General features: G+C 36.4%; 1 protein-coding gene across 1 annotated transcript in view; it reads right to left on the bottom strand.

The window, feature by feature from the left end:
* STX17 (syntaxin 17) overlaps positions 1-24,082 on the bottom strand; it is a 48,082-nt gene that overhangs the window by 17,071 nt on the left and 6,929 nt on the right. The window contains exons 2-4 of the mRNA XM_081103570.1: positions 18,975-19,155; positions 15,145-15,210; positions 338-563 (exon numbers count right to left, since the gene is read on the bottom strand). Coding sequence (XP_080959696.1) covers positions 338-563; positions 15,145-15,210; positions 18,975-19,097 — 415 coding nt within the window. The 5' untranslated portion in view covers positions 19,098-19,155. The remainder of the gene's footprint in view (positions 1-337; positions 564-15,144; positions 15,211-18,974; positions 19,156-24,082) is intronic.

Genomic DNA, 24,082 nt, shown 5'->3' with positions numbered 1-24,082 from the left:
GAAGTTTGAGGATCAAGAGAGTTGGAAAATAAACTTTATCTTTTATTTCTTTTCCCTCATCCTTTGGCTCTGCCCCAATCTTGTTCATTTCTTCTGTATACATGCTTCTCAAATTTTGCCAAGTTTTTTAAATACTAGTCAGCTTGGAGAAAGTTTGCTGTCAATACAACAAAATAGCATATGTATCAAATTGCATACTAGTGTATATCAACAAATGTGTCCATCTATTGAAAAAAATCCGCATTATTAACCAGTACACCTGGTATTATCTGCAATATCTGTACAAAGAGGTGAATTAACTACATCACTATGATCAAGAGTAAGACTAGTACATTACCGCCAACAGTCATAGATCTGGTCAAAGAAGGCTGTGGTAAAGTTTCTTCATCATGAAATTGTTTCTCAAGTTCTTCTACAGATTCCTGACGGAGCTGGAGAAATTCTGCTGCCGCTGCTGCTGCTGCCTCTTTAACAGGATCTATCATTCTCCTCAGAAGCACCAGGTCATCTTTCTGGACTTTCAAACAAAGCTTCTCCATTTCTCGGATATTGGAGCGGAGTTGCTGTAAAAGAAAAAATATCATTAAAGCCACCATATATCTTAGTATAAAATATCTTTATTTTCAGAGATAATTTGTGATAATGATTATGAATGAAAATGATTACAATAGAAAGTATGCATAACACTTTGCTATGTTTCATGTCTCTGGCCAAAACCAACTTCTTTAGAAACTCACATCCTTATACTTTGAATTTATTTAGTGTTTTTCCTTTATTAAATATGATTATTACAAAGGGAACAAATGCTCTTCATAATATATCAAACACTGCAGAAACATATTAAGAAAAATTTAGTGATTTCCCCACTTCACCAATTCCACTACCTCTCTTAATCCACATTTCTTTTCATTCATCCAAACACTGATAGACATAACCTTTTTTTGTTTTTACAAAAAATGGATTATATTATGCACATCCCAAGTTAACCATATCATCACATATATCCTTCCTAGTCCATGGTTGTACCATATTCCATAGTATGGATGGAATATAATTTATTCAAAGACTCCTCCAGTGGTCAACAGTCATTCATGTTGTTTCCAGTTTTATTTATTATTAATTATGAAACAAATATTCTTGAATATAAAGCCTAATACACTATAACTATATATATTAGTATTATAGTAAATACTATTATACTATATTTTGTAGAAATGATTCCCAAAAGTGAAAGTACTCAGTCAAGGGATAATGTGCATTTTTACTTCAATAGCTATTATCATCAGCTTTTTTCCTGAACAGTTATAACAATTCATACTACTACTAAAATATGAGTACCCATTTCCCCACATACTGCCAGTACTACATGTTATCTCATTGTTTTTTACTTTACATTTCTCTCTCAGTGAAGTTGCTGGATTTTTTCCAAATGATTCTCCCTTCTTTTAAAAAACATCCATTGGTATAATCATAAATTTTCCTCTAATGTGCTAATGAATCATGAGCAAGAGTCATGAAGAGAGCCATCTTTATATTTCTGAAATAAGCCCTGCCTGGTGTGTGCATTTTTATGTAATCTTTTTTATTAAAATTTAAATTCTTTATTGTTGAAAGTATTACATGTCTCCCTTTTTCTCCCATTGACTTCTCCCCAGCTGCTGCCCACCCCCGCCTCCCAGCCGCTACCACCTCCCCCATCACCCAGCACATGCCTTCACCCCCTACTGTCTGTGTCCACTGATTATACATGCATACAAGTCCTTTGGTTGAACTCTTAACCCCTCCCCCACCCTCCTGTTTCTTCCCTCTGAGGTTTGACCATCTGATGCTTCTAAGTCTCTGGATCTATTTTTGTTCATCAGTTTACGTTGTTCATTATAGTCCACAAATGAGTGAGATCGCGTGATACTTATCCTTCTCTGACTGGTTTATTTTGCTTAGCATAATGCTCTCCAGGTCCATCCATGCTGTTGTGAATGGTAAGAGTTCTTTCTTTTTTACAGCAGCATAGTAGTCCATTGTGTAGATGTACCAGTTTTCTAATTCACTAATCTGCTGATGGGCACTCAGGCTGTTTCTAAATTTTAGCTGTGCTGCTATGAACACAGGGGTGCATATAGTCTTTCTGAATGGTGTTTCTGAGTTCTTGGTATATATTCCTAGAAGTGGGATTACTGGGTCAAATGGGAGTTCCATTTTTAATTTTTTGAGGAAACTTCATACTGTTTTCCGCAGTGGCTACACCAGTCTGAATTCCCACAAGCAGTGTACAAGGGTTCCTTTTTCTCCACATCCTTGCCAGCACTTGTCGTTTGTTGATTTGTTGATGATAGCCATCCTGACAGGTGTTAGATGGTACCTCATTGTCGTTTTGATTTGCATCTCTCAGATAATTAGTGACTTTGAGCATTTTTTCATATGTCTCTTGGCCTTCTATATGTCCTCTTTTGAGAAGTGTCTATTTAGGTCCTTTTCTCATTGTTTGATTGGATTGTTTATTCTCCTTTTGTTATGTTGTATGAGTTCCATAAAAATTTTGGAGATTAAACCCTTATCGGACTAGTAAAAAGCTTCTGCACAGCAAAAGAAACCATCAACAAAATAGCAAGAAAGCCCACTGCATGGGAGGACATATTTGCCAATATGACATCCGATAAAGGTGTGTGTAATCTTTTAATACCCTGTTAAATTCAATTTGCTAATATTTTATTTGGAATTTTAGCAAATGTACATTTATGTGTGCATATGTAAACAGTGTGTGTCTATACTATCTTTACTACATTTAAACTCACTTTAATAGGTTTAAGGTGTGCTAACTTCATAAAATGGGGAGCTTTCCATCTTTCCAATGGTCTATACTTTGAAAACCATAAAAACCAACTATTCTTTGATAATTAAATAGAATTAACTTGTAAGAATGATCTCAGTATGAAGATTTAAAAAATTACAGATCTTGCCCTAGCCGGTTTGGCTCAGTGGATAGAGCATCGGCCTGTGGACGGAAGGGTCCCTGGTTCGATTCTTGTAAAGGGCACATGCCTGGGTTGTAGGCTTGGCCCAACGTGCAGGAGGCAGCCAATCAATGATTACCTCTCATCACTGATGTTTCTACCTCTCTCTTCCTCTCCCTTCCTCTCTGAAATCAATAAAAATATATTAAAATAAATAAGTAAATAAATAAATAAAAATTATAGATCTCTATCCATACAATATTTTAAATTCTTTTCCCCTAATGTATTTTCAAAAATATTAATGCAAATTCTATGTAGTAGACAGGAAAAAAGTATTAATTTCTTTAATTTCTCAAGTTGTTATATTACATATTATTACATTCCACATTATTACATATAGAGAAATTTTTAAAGTAGTTCAGAATTTACTTAATTATACAGAGGCAAAGTTGGGATTAAAATCCAAGTATTCTTACAAGTCCAGCAATTTTTCCATTAAAGTATAAACATAATCCCTATCTATATGATACCTTAAAACAATATAAAGTATCCATTTTATTCTAGTAAAATTAAAGCTAATGCTGGAAATAATAGTTTAGCTACAACCTAAAACATCTTGTAAGATTGCCTGGGTGAATAAAAAATTTGTGCCTCTACCCTACCATGACTCTACTTCCTTTAACCTTATGTGCACTCTTACTTACCATTCCAACGTGAGCTAGAAAACCTAAAGATAATTGAACTGTAGATTAATGCAAGCATTAATATGTAAAAATCATAGAACCTTAAGAAGCCTATGTGCTCATCCAATCCAACTCCATGATTTTACAATAAGTAAACTGGCATCCGGATGAACACAGTGGCAGAATTAGGACTACAGCTCAGTTCTCAAATCCTGAAACAATATTGTCTCCAACACACCACCATCTCTTGGCTGTGTGATTCCTTTCTGGAAGTATATTAGGGGCCACCTTGTTGGATAAAATATATTAATTCATTTGATTAGACTGTAAAGTTTGTAGGAAGAGGGACTATGCTTATTTTCTTCACCGTTGTGTTTGATCCCTAATATCAGTTTGATTCAATTAATGAATACTTTATTATTTTCCACAGTGACAAATCAGTGGTCCAACAACAGAGACCTCCAACTATCAAGGAACTAGCTAGAATCTCCCCTAGGAAACCATAATATAAGTCCATGGCATGTGAAACATTACATCTTACATTAGTTTTAAAAAAGTAATGAGCCCTGGCCAGTGTTTCTCAGTAGTTAGAACATCGACCTGTGCCATGGAGGGTCATGGATTCGATTCCAGGTCAAGGGCATGTTCCTGTGTTGCAGGTTTGTTCTCTGGCCTGGTCAGGGTGCAGCAGGAGGCTACCAATCGATGCCTCTCTCATATCGTTTCTCTCTCTCTCTCTCTCTCTCTCTCTCTCTCTTCCCTCCCCCTCCTTCCCTGCCTTCCACTTTCTCTAAAAATCAATGGAAAATATATCCTCGGGTAAGGATTAACAACAACAAAAAGTAATAAAAGAATTGACTCTTTTGGAATTGGTTCTGACATACAACCGTAAAATAGTGAAGTGGGAAGGAAACCCATGAGAGAAAGCAATCATGCTAGCTTGGAATTCATAATACTTATAAAAATGAATACTAGAAAAAGTGATGTGTTAGGAAAGTGAGTCAAATTGAAAGAAAACAGTTGTATGATAATATAACAGAAATTATATTGTGATAGGATCTTTTCCAAGAGAGAGACAGTTTCTAAAAAGTGAACTTCTGACACCATGAAAAAAGGTAATCGGGTAAGTGGCATCTTAAGAATCCAATGTAGTTGTGTAAGGCATACTATGATAAGTTCAGAATTTTCAGAGACTTTTTTTAAAGGAATAAAAAGAAAGGCATGTGAAGAAGGATGAATACAGAAGAGTGGTGTGAAATGGGGAAAATCATGTAAGTAAAATAAGAGCCTAAAATGAGCGGAGGCTGGTGAAAAAAGTTAAGAACAATAAAAAAGATGTAAAAAATACATGTAGAACAAGAAGAACAGGAAAGACGGTATAGGCCTACTGCTTGGGGCAGATGGTATAATGTTAATAGATGATGTAGAGAAGGAAGAACTACTCAACTCCTATTTTGCTTTTGATTCTCTATTAAGGAGTAATATTCAAATTTGAAAGGGACAGAAGACACATGTTCAAAGGACACTTGAAATATCTTACTGTATCTTCACAGGCTTCATGAAGCCTGAAGAAGAATATTGGGAAAACAAAACATACTAAATAGAATGAATAGATTGGGAAAAGACAAAAGTGAAATAGAAAGGTAGAAGCTTTCTAAATACTATTATTTCATCAATTTTAAGACACAGTATCTTTTCCACATTTTAACATCTCTGAAATTGGAATTTATATTAAACTAGATCAGCGGTTCTCAACCTGTGGGTCATGACCCCTTTGGGGGTCGAACGACCCTTTCACAGGGGTTGACTAAGACCATCGGAAAACACATATTGAATATATAATTACACATTGTTTTTTGTGATTAATCACTATGCTTTAATTATGTTCAATTTGTAACAATGAAAATACATCCTGCATATCAGATATTTACATGACGATTCATAACAGTAGCAAAATTACAGTTCTGAAGTAGCAACGAAAATAATTTTATGGTTGGGGGTCACCACAACATGAGGAACTGTATTAAAGGGTCGCAGCATTAGGAAGGTTGAGAACCACTGAACTAGATGATTAAAAATACTATCAATATTGGTCTTAATTTTGTTTTTTCTGGTGATGTCTTGGCTGATTTTGACATGAGATTAAATCCAGGCTTATAAAATAAATAAAGCATTGTGTCATTCTTAACTGGCACCACTTTTTCTTTCTTCGAGGTACTCAAAATAATGATATACCTTATCATTGATGGAGCCTTAGATTTTATTTCCTACCTAAGGTTCTATAGTCAAAGTAAAGGTCAAGGATCCTAAGTTCTAATTAATCAGCTCATGAATATTTAAGGCACAACTGAAGTTTAACTTTCTCTGAAGCTTATAATAACCTAAAACAAGTTACCTTCTAATAGCATTCATTTTGGAATGTACTCTTTCATTTTCTCTCCGTTCTCCACCTGGCCTTGCTTCTCTTTAATCTTTTCTTTTCTCCTAACTTCTCTCTATTGTCCTCACTTCTCTCTTTCCACCTCATTTCCTCTCTTTTCTATTGCTTCTCCCTTTAAAATTTTTAAATTAAAAAGCAGACAGCTCAAATATTCTCTATTTCTCCTAGTAAAATCATGAATGTCAATTTTTATTTCTATAAGTTCATGGCTGATTTTTTTTGTATTTACACAAACTTTGAAACAGTGATAGAATCTCTGTACAGCAGTATCTTTCTAAATGTGGTCTGAAATCTACTGAATCAGATAATTTTCTAAGGTGAACAGAAATTTGTGTTCTCAACAAGTTATGCATTACCACTGCTATAGGAGACTAGTCTAATTAAGTTTCTGTAAAAGCCAGGTCAGTGAGTTATTACAGTAGTAACAAATTTTGAACTTTTTACTTAGTTTCAAAGGAATATATATATAAGAATATACATAGCTTAAAAAATAATAACCGAGCCCAGCCAGTGTTGCTCAGTGGTTGAGCATTAACCCATACACCAAAAGGTTGCTGGTTCAATTCCCAGTCAGGGCACATGCCCAGGTTACGGGTTTGATCCCCAGTGGGGGTTGTGCAGGAGGCAGCCAATCAATGTTTCTCTCACATGAATGTTTCTCTCTTTCCCTCACCTTCCTTTCTAAAATCAATAAAAACATATTAAATAATAATAACCAAACCACCAAAGGAATAAAAAATCAAAGGAGAAGAAAGACTCCATTTACTCAACAAATATCTAAGGAGGACCTACTTATATAGGTATTAAGTGCAGTATTCCACTTTCTATCTACCTGAGTTACTATTAAAAATAATTCCAGATGAGTGGATTAAAAAACTGTGGTACATCTACACGATGGAATACTATGCTGCAGTAAAAAAGAAGGAATTCCTAACATTTGCAACAGCATGGATGGAACTGGAGAGCATTATGCTAAGTAAAATAAGCCAGTCAGAGAAAGATAAATATCAATGATCTCACTCATTTATAGAATATAATGAACAACATAAACTGATGAACAAAAACAGATCCAGAGACAGAGGAGCATCGATCAGACCATCAAACCTCAGAGGGAAGGTAGGGGAGGGTGGAGGTAAGGGGGAGAAATCAACCAAAGCACTTGTATGCATGCATATAAGCCTAACCAATGGACACAGACTCCAGGGGGGTGAGGGCATGAGTGGGGGACAGGCAATGGGGCAATAAGGACACATAAGTAATACCTTAATAAAGAAAAAAATAATTTAAAAATTCCAGATTGAAATCCTGCACTACCACTTATCAAAGCCTTGTCCATTAGACAAGTGATTTTCAACCTTTTTCATCTCATGGTACACAAACTAATTACTAAAATTCTGTGATACACCAAAATATATATTATACTTTTTGCCAATCTGAAAAAAAAATCAGGTATAATTTTGATTCAGTCACACTGAATGGCTATTGTCATTTTTTTAATTTGACAATCTAAGAGAAAAGAGGTGAGTTCCCCTGACTAAAGAGTAGGGTACTGCATGGTGTTTGTTTTTTAAGGGGGCTGGGGAGAAGAGGGAGAGGGAGAGAGAGGGAGAGGGAGAGGGAGAGGGAGAGGGAGAGGGAGAGGGAGAGGGAGAGGGAGAGGGAGAGAGAGAGAGAGAGAGAGAGAGAGAGAGAGATTTGTTGTTCCACTTACTCTAGTATATACTTATTCATTGATTGATTATTTTTTTTAAAATAAATCTTTATTGTTCAGATTATTACAGATGTTCCTCTTTTATCCCCCCATAGCTCCCCTCCACCTGGTTCCCACCCCACCCCATGCCCTTACCCCCTGCCACTGTCCTCATCCATAGGTGTAAGATTTTTGTCCAATCTCTTCCTGCACCCCTCACACCCCCTTTCCCCTGAGAATTGTCAGTCCACTCCCATTTTATGCCCTTGCTTCTATTATATTCACCAGTTTATTCTGACTTAATTTTTAGATTCACTTGTTGATAGGTATTTATTTGTTGTCACTTTGTTGTTCATAATTTTTATCTTTACCTTTTCTTCTTCTTCCTCTTAAAGCATATCCTTCAGCATTTCATATAATCCTGGTTTGGTGGTGGTGAACTCCTTTAGCTTTGTCTTGTCTGTGAAGCTCTTTATCTGACCTTCAATTCTACATGATAGCTTTGCTGGGTAGAGTAATCTTGGCTGTAGGTTCTTACTATTCATCACTTTGAATATTTCTTGCCACTCCCTTCTGGCCTGCATGGTTTCTGTTGAGAAATCAGCTGACAGTCGTATGGGTACTCCCTTGTAGGTAACTATTTTTCTCTTGCTGCTTTTAAGATTCTCTCTTTGTCTTTAGCCCTTGGCATTTTAATTATGATGTGTCTTAGTGTGGTCTTTAGATTCCTCTTATTTGGGGTTCTCTTCGCTTCCTGGACTTGTAAGTCTATTTCTTTCATCAGGTAAGGGAAGTTTTCTGTCATGATTTCTTCTAATAGGCTTTCAGTATCTTGCTCTCTCTCTTCTTCTGGCACCCCCATAATTCAGATGTTGGTATGTTTGAAATTGTCCCAGAGGCTCCTTACACTATCTTCATATTTTTGGGTTCTTTTTTCTTTTTTCTTTTCAGGATGGGTGTTTTTTGCTTTCTCGTATTTCAAATCTTTGGCTTGATTCTTGGGATCCTCTAGTCTGCTGTTGGATCTCTATATATTATTCTTAATTTCAGTCAGTGTATGCTTAATTTCTGACTGGTTCTTTTCCATTTTTTTGGCATTCTCATTAAGATCTTTGAAGGTCTCACTAAGTTCCTCGGAGGTTTGTAGAAGATTCTTGAGTAACCTTAAAACTGTGGTTTTGAACTCTATGTCCAGTAGTTTGCTTTCCTCCATTTCTTTCATTTGTGTCCTGTTTCTTTGTCTCCGCATTTTGGCCGACTGCGAGGACCCGCTGTGCCTATAGCGGAAGAACTGCTGTGCTGGAGACACCCTTATGGGGTAGGACTTGCTTCAGTGGGGTTTTGGTGCTCACTGAGTCTGCCTCTTGAGTGTGTCCCTTATGGATGTGAGGAGTTGAAATCTGGTATCTGATCACTGTGTACCCTGGCTCCTGGATCTCTAAGTCAACCACTGTGTGAGTCCACCCAGCAGGAGCTACAGCGATATCAGCAGATTTCTCCTCTTTGTTTGGGGTTTGGAAGCTTTGGAGCTCTCTGACCCAGCTGCAGTTTGTTAGGTTAGGCTGCAAAAGGGCAGGCGGTTCCTTTGCCCTGCTGTGCACAGCTTGGGTGGGGATATAAATTGAGTGGGGCGGGGTCTCAGAGAATCACCAGGGTGGAGCAAACAGCAATGGCTGTCGTCAGCCATCTCCGCGACTCCTAGTGTCTCTGTGTCTTGGCGTCTCTGTGTCCCCGAGTCCCGTGCCCCCACAGTAACAATGATCCCTGCGAGCAGCTCTGCGAGAAAGCCACCCTCGCTTTCCGACATTCCAATTTCTCCTCGTAGGAGTCTGGGTCCCCAGTCTCTCGCCTTAAATGAGTTCCATGCATTTGGGAGCTTGTATCCCCTTCAGATTGAAAAAAATCGCACATCCATGCGTCTCCATACCTTTGTTCTTGGTGCCTCTGCACCTCCTACCCAGTCTCAATGCGCTTTTTTCTTTCCTTCTAGTTGTAGAACTTCCACTTAGCCAGCTTTCCTGTGGTTCTGGATGACAGTGTTTTGTCTTTTAGTTATAGTTTTAATGTGGTTGTGGGGGGCAGCACGTACAAGTTTATATCTTATGTCGCCATCTTGGTTCTCCTCCATTGATTGATTCTTGTATGTGCTCCGACCGGGGCTCATATCCACAACTTTGGCATATCGGGATGACGCTCTAACCAACTGAAGTACCCAGCCAGGGCCAGGTATTACATGTTTTAAAAATTCTTGCAGCACACCATTTTAAAATTGCTGCTTTAGACAAACACTAAATTTATCTGTTTTCCAGCCTTCTTTTATCTGAAAAATGAGGGTAATACCTTGTCCAGCATTCAGATAGCTGGCACTCTATCACTTCTGGTCTCTAAAATATATTAGACAATAATATGTTAACTTATATTAACTCTTTTACTAAAGCTTTAAATCATTATTTAAATGTTTTATTGAACTTTTCGTAAATTTTCTCCTAGCTGAGTTCCTTCAAAGCAAAAATGTGATATATTTTTCAGAATCTTCTATTATCAACTAGCATTGTTACTATATGTTAAGTATTTAGGGTGGGGGTAGGGAAAACTATGCTTTTTAAAATACACATTTTATATTTTTATATAACACAAGACAACCAAAATGGGTTGGAGCACCTGTAATACTTTCAACAATAAAGATAATTTTCAAAAAAAATACATAAAAGCATAAAATTTAAAACATTCAATAGGAAAATATCTTCTTGATCTTAGGATAGAAAGCATTCCTTGAACAAGATACCAAAAGCATGGACCATAAGAAAAAACATAATTAGACTATGTTTAAATTAAGAACTCCTTTCCAATGGAGACACTATAATTAAAGTGAAAAGATAGCTCTTACTCTAATGACACACATAAATCTTTTGTGTCAGATGGAGATCAATAATGTAAATATGTATTTTTAAATCAGTAAACAAATACTTTGACAATAACAATTATCTCAAGAAAATCATAAGTGATTTTTAATGATATTAAACAGTGAAGATGGTAAGAAATACAAGTCATAATAATCTCATTGACATTAATGTGCTTAGGGCCATTCAATAAACATTGAATCTTGCAGAGTACCAGATATAGTGGGATACAAAGATAGCAAGGACATAGGCCCTGATCTTTAGGCCTATAAACTAGTTGGTAAGCAGTAAAATACAGACATATATATATAGTCAAGTTTTTATCTAGATCTCAAATCTGTTTTTCTCTACCTCCACCATCTCTGTAACCTCTCCTGAAGGATCTCTTGCATTCACTTAATTCTATCCTAATCTATTCATTATACTGAAGCTATGATAACCTTTATGAAATGCAAGAGGACCAGAGATACATTCTTTGGAGAAAAAGGCTCTAGATTTCGAAACACCAAGCACAGGGCTCAATGAAGGCGTTTATATGAAAGCCCAACAGCCTTCACCTAACCTGCTTGTATAACAGAAAAATAAATATTTACTTGCCCTATGGGGATGAAGATTCTTCTTTAGAAAACTAAACTAGAACAACATCCGGATACTGATATCTGGAGGTTTTCCAAGGAAAATGTCAGCCTGCCAAGCACCTTAAGTAAAATCCACCAGCAGACAGGCAATTGACTCTTAAGTGTCTCAGAAGTGCAGAAGTTATTATATTCAAAAACAAAATGCTATGAAAAAAAAAGAAAAAGCGCTTGGAAATTAAATACAATAGCAGATATAGAGAATTCAGTAGAAAGAATTAAAGATAAAGCTGAGGAAATCTCCCAGAAAGTAGAAGAGAAAATTAAACAAGCAATCCAAAAGTCCTAACATCCAATAGAGCAGGAATCAGCAAACTTTTGCAGCAAAGGGCCACACAGTAAATAATTAGGCTTTGCAGGCCATACGGTCTCTGTTGCAACCACTCAATTCCGTCGTTGCAGTGTGAAAGCAGTCAAAGACAACGTGTAAACAAATGGGGCAGATAGCAGGCCAGATTTGGCCTGTGGGCCATAGTTGCTGACTCTTGCAATAAAAGATTTAAAGAAAGGGGAAAAAAAAAATAACAGAGAAAACACAGAGGAATAAACTATCAAATAAATAACTTAAAAAATTTCCAAGAATGAAACAACATCAATTTTTAAAGTGAAAGGGTTCAACATAAAAAGCACATAATCATCAAATTTCAGAATACTGGGGATAAACAGATCGGGGCGGGGGGTTGGGTGGGGGGGAGAAATGGGTCCTAAACAAAGACTGGGAAATCAGATGATATCAACATTTAAAAATTTTTTATTTTTGAAATACAGTTTACATTCAACATTATTTTGTATTAATTTCAGGTATATAGCATAGTGGTTAAGTAAATAATATACTTTACAAAGTGTCTTCCCAATATTTCCAGTACCCACCTGGAAGCATACAGAGTTATTTCAATATTACTATGTTCCCTTTACTATACTTTACATCCCTGTGACTATTACGAAACTACCAATTTATACTTCTTAATTTCTTCACCTTTTCCACCCAGTCCCCTAATCCCCTCTCTTTTGGCAACCATCAGTCTGTTCCCTGTATGTATGCCTGTTTCCTTTTTTTTTTTTTTAAATTGAATTTACCTGGGTGACTGACACTGGTTAATAAAATTATGTTTCAGGTGTACAATTCTATAATACATCATTTGTATATTGTATTGTGTTCACCAACCCAAGTCAAGTCTCCTTCCATCACCATTTATCCCTTTACCCTCTTCTAACTCTCCCCACCCCCATTTCCCTCTGTATAAGTCTGTTTCAATTTTGTTTGTTCATTTATTTTGTTTTTTTATATTCCACATTAAGTAAAATCATATGGTATTTGTCTTCCTGACTGATTTATTTCTTTTAGCATAATACCCTCTGGGTCCATCCATATTGTCACAAATGTTAAGATTTTGTTCTTTTTTATGGCTGAGTAATATTCCACTGTATATAAGTACCACTTCTTTTTTATCCATTTGTCTATTGATGGGCACCTGTGTTGCTTCCATATCTTGGCTATTGTAAATAATTCTGTAATGAATATAGGGGTGCATATATTCTTTCGAATTAGTGTTTTGGGTCATAAGGCAGTTCCATTTTTAATTTTTTAAGGATCCTCTATACTGTTTTCCATAGTGGATGCACCAATCTGCATTCCCACCAACAGTGCACAAGTGTTACCTTTTCTTCACATCCTTGCCAACACTTGTTGATTTATTGATGATGGCCATTCTGATAGGGTTACATGTCAGAGGTTATATGTCATTGTGGTTTTAATTTGCATTTCTCTAATGATTAGTGATATTGAGCATCTTTTCATATGTCTATTGGCCATCAGTATATCCTCTTTGGAGAAGTGTCTATCCAGGTCCTCTGCCCACTTTTTAATTGGACTATTTGTTTTTTGGTGTTGAGTTGTATCAGTTCTTTATAAATTTTGGATATTAACCCCTTATCAGATGTGTCATTGGCAAGTATCTTCATCCATTCAGCAGGTTGCCTTTTTTGTTGTTGATGATGGTTTCCTTTGCTGTGCAAAAACTTTTTAATTTGATGTGGTCCCATTTTTTTATTTTTTATTTTGTTTCCTTTGCCCTAGGAGATATATCAGAAAAAATATTGCTGTGAGAAATGTCAGAGGTTTTACTGCCTATGTTTGCTTCTAATAGTTTTAAATCTTACATTTAAGCCTTTAATCTATTTTGAGTTTCTTTTTTTATATGGTATAAGAAGGTTGTCTAGTTTTATTGTCTTTGCACATTCAATTTTCCCAACACCTATGTTCTTGCCTCCTTTGTCAAATATTAATTGACCATATAGGTCTGGGTTTATTTCTGGGTTCTCTATTCTGTTCCATTGATCTATCTATCTGTTTTTATGCCAGTACCATACTATTTTGATTACTACAGGCTTGTAGTATGATATGCACATTTTTAAAAGCAACACTAAACTAGAAAGGTTGGAATGCCTACATTATTGAAAAAAGAGTTCCAACTAGAATTCTATATCTATTGAAATTACCAATCACACATGAGGGGAGAATAAAGGTATTTTTCAGTCACATAATAACTTAAAATTTTACCACCAAGGTTCCCTTATTTGCAGAGCTACTGGAAGATGTACTCCAACAAAACATTGGAGTAAACAAAAAATGAGAAAGACATGATATCCAGGAAAACAAGGACCCAACACAGAGGAGCAGCTCAGGAAGTTCCAACAAGCCTAGAAAGTAAGCCCAGATTGAAACTGGGTGAAGGGCTTCAGAAAAGAGTCTTTAGGATAAAGAAGTGATGTATTTGAGCCTATGAAAAACATTATTGACAGCATGCGGCAGAGATGTGCAGCATTTAAGGAAAAAAACCAATATACGGAAAGCCAAGCAATTTAAAAAATGAGGCAATTATTAACTTAAAAAACACACAAAATGATGTACTATATTTCATTAATTTGGCTTAGCAAGAAACTATATCTTTATAATCAAATAATGAGATCCTAGTAACTAATTTAACCGAAAGTTATATCTAATTATGTAAGGGGGAGACAAGTAAAGAGCAAAGTGGAAAGCTAGGTCTCCACATTATGGCAAGAAGTGAAGAGATCATGCCTAAACCTGATTAAGAAATACCAGTCTACACACTGTATTTAGGAATAGAGTTTAAAAAAACAGAGAAAATGACCCAAATGATTAAAGGCTGTTTCTTCCAAGTAGGACTTGGAGATGGATAAGGGAAGGGTTTTATTAGACTTTTAATTTTATTTGGCTTTTAACTGTGTAAACATACTATTTTTAAAAATTAATTTAAAATAATTAAAATTTATTTATTAAAAAGCCAATAACTAGCAAAGAATAATCATAAAACTATATTAATTCAAAAATATTACAGAGAGATCAATATTTTCAAATTAGAAGAAACTCACAAAAGACAACATAATATATGCAAGGGACATGAACAGGCAATTTACAAAAGAAATATTACCATCCAAGAAGTATATGAAAAAAACCTTTCACATTTCAAAGCAATAAAAGAAAAATGCCAGATTAAAACAGAAAAATGCAACATTATTTTAATCTACTAATTAGCAAAAATTTGAGAAATGGGAAATATTAATGTTGGCAAGATTTTTGGAAAATACTATGACTGTGGGAATGTAAGTTGATATATCATTTCTGGAGGAAATTTTGATAATATGAACCAAAATCCTAAAAATATTTATGACATTTCATTCAGTAATTCCTGGTAGAAATAAATCCTTAAGGAAATAGTTCTCAATATGCATAAAAGGATTCAGCTACAAGGGTATTCATTTTAACAAAATTTTCTTAAGTCTGCCTTGTTGAAATTGATTTACTAGAAACATAGCCTTACCTGAACTGTACGTCCTGCATTGATATGCTCTTCGTGCAACTTGTCCCAGATTCTGCATCTCTGATACTACACAAAAGAGAGAGAAAAGGAACAAAATTTTTTTTATCAGTAAAGCGATCATTACTAGCTACCACAAAAATCCCCAGTCACCTACCCAAACTTAAACATACTAGCTAGGAGGGAAGGAGGGAGGGAGGGAGGGAGGGAGGGAGGAAGAGAGAGAGAGAGAGAGAGAGAGAGAGAGAGAGAGAGAGAGAGAGAGAGAATGAATTGAGAGACTGAGAAAAAAGAAAAACAAAGAATATGATTCTCATTATTTCATCTTAGCTGGAATGTAAGAGCTGGAGCTGCAGCTGCCATTTCATATGCAAGTTGTCCTGGACAGTGTGGCTCAGTTGGTTGGAATGTTGTCCTGCACACCAAAGGGTGGTGGTTCGATTCCCAGTCAGGTTCAAACCCCAGTTGGGGTGCATGCAAAGGCAACCAATTGGTGTTTCTCTCTCACATTAATGTGGTTTTCTTCTCTTTCTCTCTCTCTAAAAAAAAAAAAAAAAAAAAAGATAGAAATAAGTTGGGAATTGAACAGTGAGTTAAAAAGAGCTGGGGTCGCCCTGACCACTTTGGCTCAGTGGATAGAGCGCTGCAGACTGAAGGGTCCCAGGTTCGATTTCGGTCAAGAGCATGTACCTTGGTTGCGGGCACCTCCCCAGTATGGGGTGTGCAGGAGGCAGCTAATCGATGTTTCTAACTCTCTATCCCTCTCCCTTCTTCTCTGTAAAATCAATAAATATATATTTTTTTAAAATGCAATGCGGAAATAGGGAAAAGTCATTAAAAAAAAAAAAGAGCTGGGGTCTTTAATGACTTTTGAACTGCCACTGTAGCCCTACTGTCTCTATGAGATTAAAAATAAAAGCAAAAACAAAAACTTCTTATTTCCTACGCTATTTTGGAGTTTCCTGCAAACTTGCATGCTAACCATAGACTAATAAGTCAGTACATGCTACACAATAAGTTTTTCCTCAAATCCCTATAATATGAAACAAAAAAATTTATGTTCCAAGCTTGTTGTTCGTACTCACTACTCAAGTCTATCTTACATTAGCCAAAAAAGTTGAATGCTAATCAAATCTATCACGTATAATAAAATGTAATGCTGAAGGACCTATGGAATATAGTCCCAGGTGTCCACAGCACACTACTCTCATTGTTTTCAGATATTGCAGAATCACTCCACTAAGGCTTACCTTCAATTTCCCTTCAGTCTGACTTTCTTCTTTTAAATTCATATTGGATGACTGATGGCTAACATAATAAATATTTTATCTTTCTACACTCTTCACCCTGGAAGAATATGCCTTTTTGAAAGTGAGGCACCATTAGACACCTGAGGTCCAAAATTAGTTCTTAACTCTTTTGTCCACTGTGAACACTGCTGCTTTTATATAATTTTACATTGCCATAAACTATCTATTAAGTTATGCTATTCAATCTTATATAGATACCAAATCACTTTCATCACTAAACTAGAAATCCTAGAATAAGTAAAATGATCAAGAGCATGGAATAAAACATAGATCAATATGAGTTTAACTGTTTAGCTTCAGACAATATCACTTATATTGTAAATTATAATTATTCTGATATTGTCTAACATTTTCACAGTAAGTAAAAATTTTACAAAAAGCTAGAGAAAAACTGTTCTGGCAAAGAACGTTCAACATAACTCTAGAATAATTTTCTTATGAAGTCTGGTACAACTAACCAAGTCAGTAATAGACCCATTCCTATCCCAACCCAGCTTACTCTCAGGGTTCTGACTTTTTACTGATGACTGGATGATACATGTGTTTAAGCTCTGAGGATAATGACAGCAGGCACTTTCAAAGAGAATAAATATAAGAAAAAGGAAATCTAAAACATGCCAAACCTCAAATGTAAAATAGGACAATAAAGAGAAAAAATGGTCTCAGTAGACCATAGTCTACTTATTTCTGCCTTTCATAATCAATTCTGCCAAATTCTTGTCATCTTTATAACAAAGCACTTCAAAATGAGCTCAGGAATTTGAACCAATCAATCAAAAGTAAACAACCAATCAGAAGTAAACAACTCAATTTCTATACTATTATAGTACTAAAAGAATGAGCCTTCCTAATTAAACAAAGCATGGAACCCTTTAATTTGTTCCTGCTCATGACCAGAATAATCAGTTTACTGGAGAACTCCCCCATCCTTAAAAGTCATAGTACTGCCCTGGGTGACTCCATTGGTTGGAGTGTCATCCCATACACCAAAAAGATTTGAGTTGGATTCCAGTCAGGTCACATTCCTAGGTTGTGGGTTCAAACCCCATTTGGGGCACAGAATCAATGTTTTTCTCTCTCACATAGATGTTTCTCTCTCTCTCTTTCTCTCTCCAATCAATAAAACATAGCCTTGGGTGAAGATTTATTTAAAAGCCATAGTACTTATTGCTTATGAATAAAACAGAAATTAAGGGATGACAAAATATGAATCTTGAATTTTAGATACCTTCATATTTGTTTTTTGGTTTTTTATTGCTAACACTATTATAGATGTCCCCCACTTTCCTCCCGTTTGCCCTCCTCCACCCAGCCCCAAACCTCACCCCCACCAGGCCTTCACCCCATTATATACCTTCATATTTGTATGGAAATTTTCATTGTAATATTCTTGGCACTTATTTTCTATAGTTTTTTTTTTAAAAATATGTATTTATTGATTTTTTTTTTTTTAGGGAGAAAGGGAAAGGGAGAGACAAAGATGGAAACATCCATTGGCTGCCTCCTGCACACCTTCTACTGGGGGTCAAGCCTGAAACCCTGACATGTGCCCTGACTGGGAATCAAATCTGTGACCTCTTGGTGCATGGGACGACTCTCAACCAACTGAGCCACACTGGCTAGGCTATTTATTTCCTATACTTTAAAAAAATACTTAAATACTAGGAAGACAGATATATATGGAGGAAAAAGCTGACGCTCTTATAACTTGTATAGGTAGTCAGTTGAGGGTGATAAATATTTTTGATAAAGTCTTAATGATCACTTCTACCCCAGATCAATGGAGGGGCACACAGCTTAAAATTTATAGTGGGGAAGGTTCTTTTGGAGGAGAAAATACCACTAATCTGCCCCACAGCAAATAAAGACAATATAACCTATCAAAATCAATGCTCAGTACTGAATAAACCTGATGTTCCCATAAATGCCACAATCATTCCACCAGACCCTAGCCAGTCCAGGTTCTATGCAACCTGCACCATAGTCCCTGAGACTAGTTTTTTCCTCTACCTATCTCCTAAACTGATCTCTAGGCAATATTTCTGAATTTGGGGCTTTCCTCAAAGCAGTGAAGTTGGGAAATTCCCTCATATCACATAATGATTTGCCTCTTTAATGCACCTGAAGAGATTAGGAGTGACTGATAGACACACATTCAAGGTTCAAAAAATTTGCCATGAGATGAATGAAATTAAGATAGGCCCCTTAGCCAAAGTCTGCCACCTTCACATTTTAGTGCATTATTAAATTGTTTGTATTTTAATTATTAACTGCTTAATATGTCAGTATGTACAACTAAAAAGATGCAGATCCTATTCTTATATCCCTTCCTAAAAAAAGAATATGAGAGGGGTATTTGCAGAACAACAACAAAAAAAGCACAGATGAAGGAATGTTGCTAAATCAATAGAAGTGAGATGTTTTAGCAAAGCTTATTTAATATTCTGAATTTAGCTAAAATGTACAACAAATATAAATCTGAATATGTACATGATTTTTTGTGGTAGAAATGGAAAAAATTACCTTCTCAATATTTATCTGGTGCTTTCTTAACCTCTCCAGGTCTGTGGGGATTACTATTTTAATGAATTTCTGGATAGCTGGTTCAAGACGGCGTAATTTCACTTTTTCTTCATCTTCAGACATCCTAAAAAATGTTGTCTTTTACCTGCAACAACTGTCTTCTCTGCTCATATAGAAAAACCTAAAAGGAAAATATTTATTTAAGAATGTTTTCAAATGAGTTCCTATTAGGTAATTTTGTAATTTATTCTAAATGCATAATCAACTTAGTGATGAACTTCAGTGACTTTTTTCAAGAAACCGTTTATTTTAAAACCTTTTTCTATGATCAAAAGTAATGTATACTTCCTTTAGAATGTTTAGAAAATATAAAAAATAAAATCAACAACCATCTGCTCACCCATAATTAATTACCTACTCCTTCGATTTTGATGTATGTCTTTCCAGGTCTTAAAAAAATGAAATGGCATGGACCAAAGTAGGTGGGATCTCAATACCAGATATTAAGTTGTATTACAAAGTCACTGTTCTCAAAACTGCCTGGTACTGGCACAAGAATAGGCATATAGATCAATGGAATAGAATAGAGAGCCCAGAAATCAGCCCGAACCAATATGCCCAATTAATATTTGACAAAGGAGGCAAGAACATACAATGGAGCCAAGATAGTCTCTTCAATAAATGGTGTTGGGAAAATTGGACAGATATATGCAAGAAAATGAAACTAGACCACCAACTTACACCATACACAAAAATAAACTCAAAATGGATAAAGGACTTAAATGTACGACAGGAAACCATAAAAATTCTAGAAGAATCCAAAGGCAACAAAATCTCAGACATATGCCGAAGCAATTTCTTCACTGATACAGCTCCTAGGGCACTTGAAACTAAAGAGAAAATGAACAAATGGGACTACATCAAAATAAAAAGCTTCTGCACAGCAAAAGAAACCATCAACAAAACAACGAGAAAACCCACTGTGTGGGAAAACATATTTGCCAATGTCATATCTGATAAGGGCCTAATCTCCAAAATTTATAGGGAACTCATACAACTCAACAAAAGGAAGATAAACAATCCAATCAAAAAATGGGCAAAGGACCTAAATAGACACCTTTCAAAAGAGGACATTCAGAAAGCCAAGAGACATATGAAAACATGCTCAAAGTCACTAATCATCCGAGAGATGCAAATCAAAACAACAATGAGGTACCATCTCACACCTGTCAGAATGGCTATCATCAACAAATCAACAAACGACAAGTGCTGGAGAGGATGTGGAGAAAAAGGAACACTTGTGCACTGCTGGTGGGAATGCAGACTGGTGCAGCCACTATGGAAGACAGTATGGAGTTTCCTTAAAAAACTGAAAATGGAACTCCCATTTGACCCTGTGATCCCACTCCTAGGAATATATCCCAAGAAACCAGAAACACCAATCAGAAAGGATATATGCACCCCTATGTTCATAGCAGCACAATTCACCATAGCTAAGATCTGGAAACAGCCTAAGTGCCCATCAGTAGATGAATGGATTAGAAAACTGTGGTACATCTACACGATGGAATACTATGCTGCTCTAAAAAGGAAGGAACTCTTACCATTTGCAACGTCATGGATGGAACTGGAGAGCATTATGCTAAGTGAAATAAGCCAGTCAATGAAGGAGAAATACCACATGATCTCACTTATTCATGGATAATAGAGACCATTATAAACTTTTGAACAATAATAGATACAGAGGCAGAGCTGCCTCAAACAGATTGTCAAACTGCAGCGGGAAGGCCAGGGAGGGTTGGGGGGCAGGAGGTAGGGGGGTAAGAGATCAACTAAAGGACTTGTATGAATGCATATAAGCATAACCAGTGGACATAAGACATTGGGGGATAGGGGAGGCTAGGGGACTGTCTAGGGCGGGGGGATAAAATGGACACATATGTAATACCCTTTGTAATACTTTATGCAATAAATTTAAAAAAAAAAAAAGAAGAAAAAAAAATGAAATGGCATGGAACCATGGTGCACATCACACGCACACACACACACACACACACACACACACACGTATATGTATATATGTATGTAAATACCTTCTTTTAAAAACTAGGAGTATACTGCCCAAATGTATATTTCTCAATGTATCTTGGACATTGAATAATCTTTTTGAAAAAGGTGTCAAGTGGTAAAACTGGAGGAAAAAATTCATTTTTAACATTTCTGCTTATATCAAACTTCATTTTAATGTTATCATAATGTACCTATGTAATTATATACTATAACATAGTATGTAACTCTTCTCATCAATGTCCTTTAATTGCCTCTTCCCTTTCTTACAGTGATTAGCATTGTCTATAACCAATACAAAAAAATTAGTGACACAGCTGGAATAAGAACCAGGATTCCTTAGCATACAATCAAATGCTCTTTCGAATTCACAAGAGGTTACTGCCAGTATTCCACAAAGTCCAAGGGTATGCCTTTGAGGCCAGGGTAGCAGAGAGCAGGGATTGGCAAGTGAGCAGGCTCCAGGATCCCACGCCTACTCTAATTGGAGAAAATTTACTTATGTCTATTTTACAAACTTGAGTTTATTAGATTTTACATAAATAAAGAGCTCCACTGCTTAACCAAGCTTTAAAACTGTTGTTGTGCACCACAGTTCCATGCCATCTCATTAGCCACAACCTCTTCCATATTTTAAAAAAATTTAATTGACCATGTTAATTCCATTGGGTTATTGTGTCTTAGACCAGGGTCCATAGAGATAAGGGTTCACAAAAAGACTTTGTGGAATCACTGAATCTTTATGAAAAATTGTGTATGTATTTTGAGTTATTTTAAAGGACAGAGTCCACTGCTTTCATGAAATTATCAAAGAGATCTATCACTCCAGAAACATTAAGAACCATTATTCTAAGTAATGTTCTGTTTCTCTTTCTTTCACAGTTGAAAATTTTGAAGTGTTGGTTATATAGACTATCTTATTTACTTGTAATTTGAATTTAATGTTTGATCTAAGTTCAAAAGCAAAAAAAGGAAAATCTTTAGACACCAATAATGAGTCCTACAGTAGTGAGTGGGAATTGGAGGCACATGGAGAAGTTAACTGCCAAAAGAGTTAGCCCTCAAACCCAACAACACAAAAATTCACTAAGGGACTAAAAGTGATAAAGCATTCTAAAAAGAAAATTAAAATAGGTACATTAAAAAATATTCAAAGATAAAAAGGAAAGAATATAATCTTTTTTAAAATTAGATGTTATGAAACAGTAACAGGCCAATCTAAAAATAAACCAAGTAAAAAGTCTACTTAAAAATTTTTACTCAAAAACTTCAACACTATAGCTGAAGATATCAGTCAAAACACAGAGGAATAAAGAGGTATAAAATATAAACAGAAAATTAGGGACCTAAAGGATAAAATGAGAAGCTCAATAACCAATAGGAGTCCCATAAGGAAAGAGTAAAGTGTTGAAGAGGCATTCATTATTCAAAGAGAATATGCTGAAAATTAGAATGTAGGACCTCAAATTGAAGATGCACATAAGCCCTAAGTAGCATAAATAGAAAAAAAATGAATTTACCTGAACACATGGAAGGGAAATTGCAGAACATCAAGGACAAAGAGAAAAATCTTAAAAACCAAATTAAAGATAAAAGGTAGATAAACTAAACCAATAAAAGCAGCAAACTTTTCATCAAAGCAGGATATCAAAAGACAGGAATATCTTCAAAGTGCTAAGGGAGTTGGTATATACCCAGGGAAATTATTATTTAGAAGTGAAGGTAAAATAATAATTACCAGGTATATAAAGACTGAGTTCATTACCAAGCACATTAAAAGAACTACTAAAGTGCATACTTAGGAGAACCAAGATGGCGGCATAGGTTAACGCCGGAGTTTGCTGCTTTGAACAACTACTTCAAAAGTGAAACTAAAAGACAGAGGGACATCACCCAGAACCACTGGAACGCTGGCTGAGTGGAAGTCCTACAACTAGGAGTAAAGAGAAACGCACACGGACACTCAGAGGAGGCGCAGTGCTGAAGTCAAATTCTGAGGTGCGGAGTGCGCGCGCGGAGCGGGCTGGCGGCGGAGGGTGCGGTTGGCGTTTTCAATCCGGAGGGAGTCGCAGACTCTGAGCTCCAGATCCGGGCGAGTCTTTAGGGACCCAGACTCAAACGGGAGAAGCGGGACTGCCTGGCTTTGGTCAGAGCGAGTGCAGCTTTCCCTCCGAGCTTTGCAGCGGTTGCTGGGACTCAGAGAGGCAGAGCCCCTGGGGACAGGACTGAGAGCGGCCATAACTGCTCTCTCTGGCCCACCCTGTTGATCCTGTGCGACCCGCCCCGCCCAAGCCCTGCACAGAGGCATTTGCCGGATAGCCTCAGGCAAACGCCAGATTAGCACCTCCCTAGAGGACAGAAGTTCTCTCACTGCTGACACAGCTGATTCTCATAGCCACTTGGCCTGGAGGGCAAACCCTCCCTGGAATTAGCTACAAGACTGCACACAAAGGCCACTAGGGGGTGCACCAAGGAAGCATAACAAAATGCAGAGACAAAGAAACAGGACAAAATTGTCAATGGAAGATCTAGAGTTCAGAACCACACTTTTAAGGTCTCTCAAGAACTGTTTAGAAGCCGCCGATAAACTTAATGAGATCTACAAGAAAACTAATGAGACCCTCGATGTTATATTGGGGAACCAACTAGAAATTAAGCATACACTGACTGAAATAAAGAATATTATACAGACTCCCGGCAGCAGAACAGAGGAGCGCAAGAATCAAGTCAATGATTTGAAATGCGAGGAAGCAAAAAACACCCAACCGGAAAAGCAAAATGAAAAAAGAATCCAAAAATGCGAGGATAGTGTAAGGAGCCTCTGGGACAGCTTCAAGCGTACCAACATCAGAATTATAGGGGTGCCAGAAGATGAGAGAGAGCAAGATATTGAAAACCTATTTGAAGAAATAATGACAGAAAACTTCCCTCACCTGGTGAAAGAAATGGACTTACAGGTCCAAGAAGCGCGGAGAACCCCAAACAAAAGGAATCCAAAGAGGACCACACCAAGACACATCATAATTAAAATGCCAAGAGCA

The sequence above is a fragment of the Myotis nattereri genome (genome assembly GCF_964212035.1).
Source record: "Myotis nattereri genome assembly, chromosome: 12".
Taxonomy (NCBI): Eukaryota; Metazoa; Chordata; class Mammalia; order Chiroptera; family Vespertilionidae; genus Myotis; species Myotis nattereri.
This window is presented reverse-complemented; position numbering and strand designations above follow the sequence as displayed.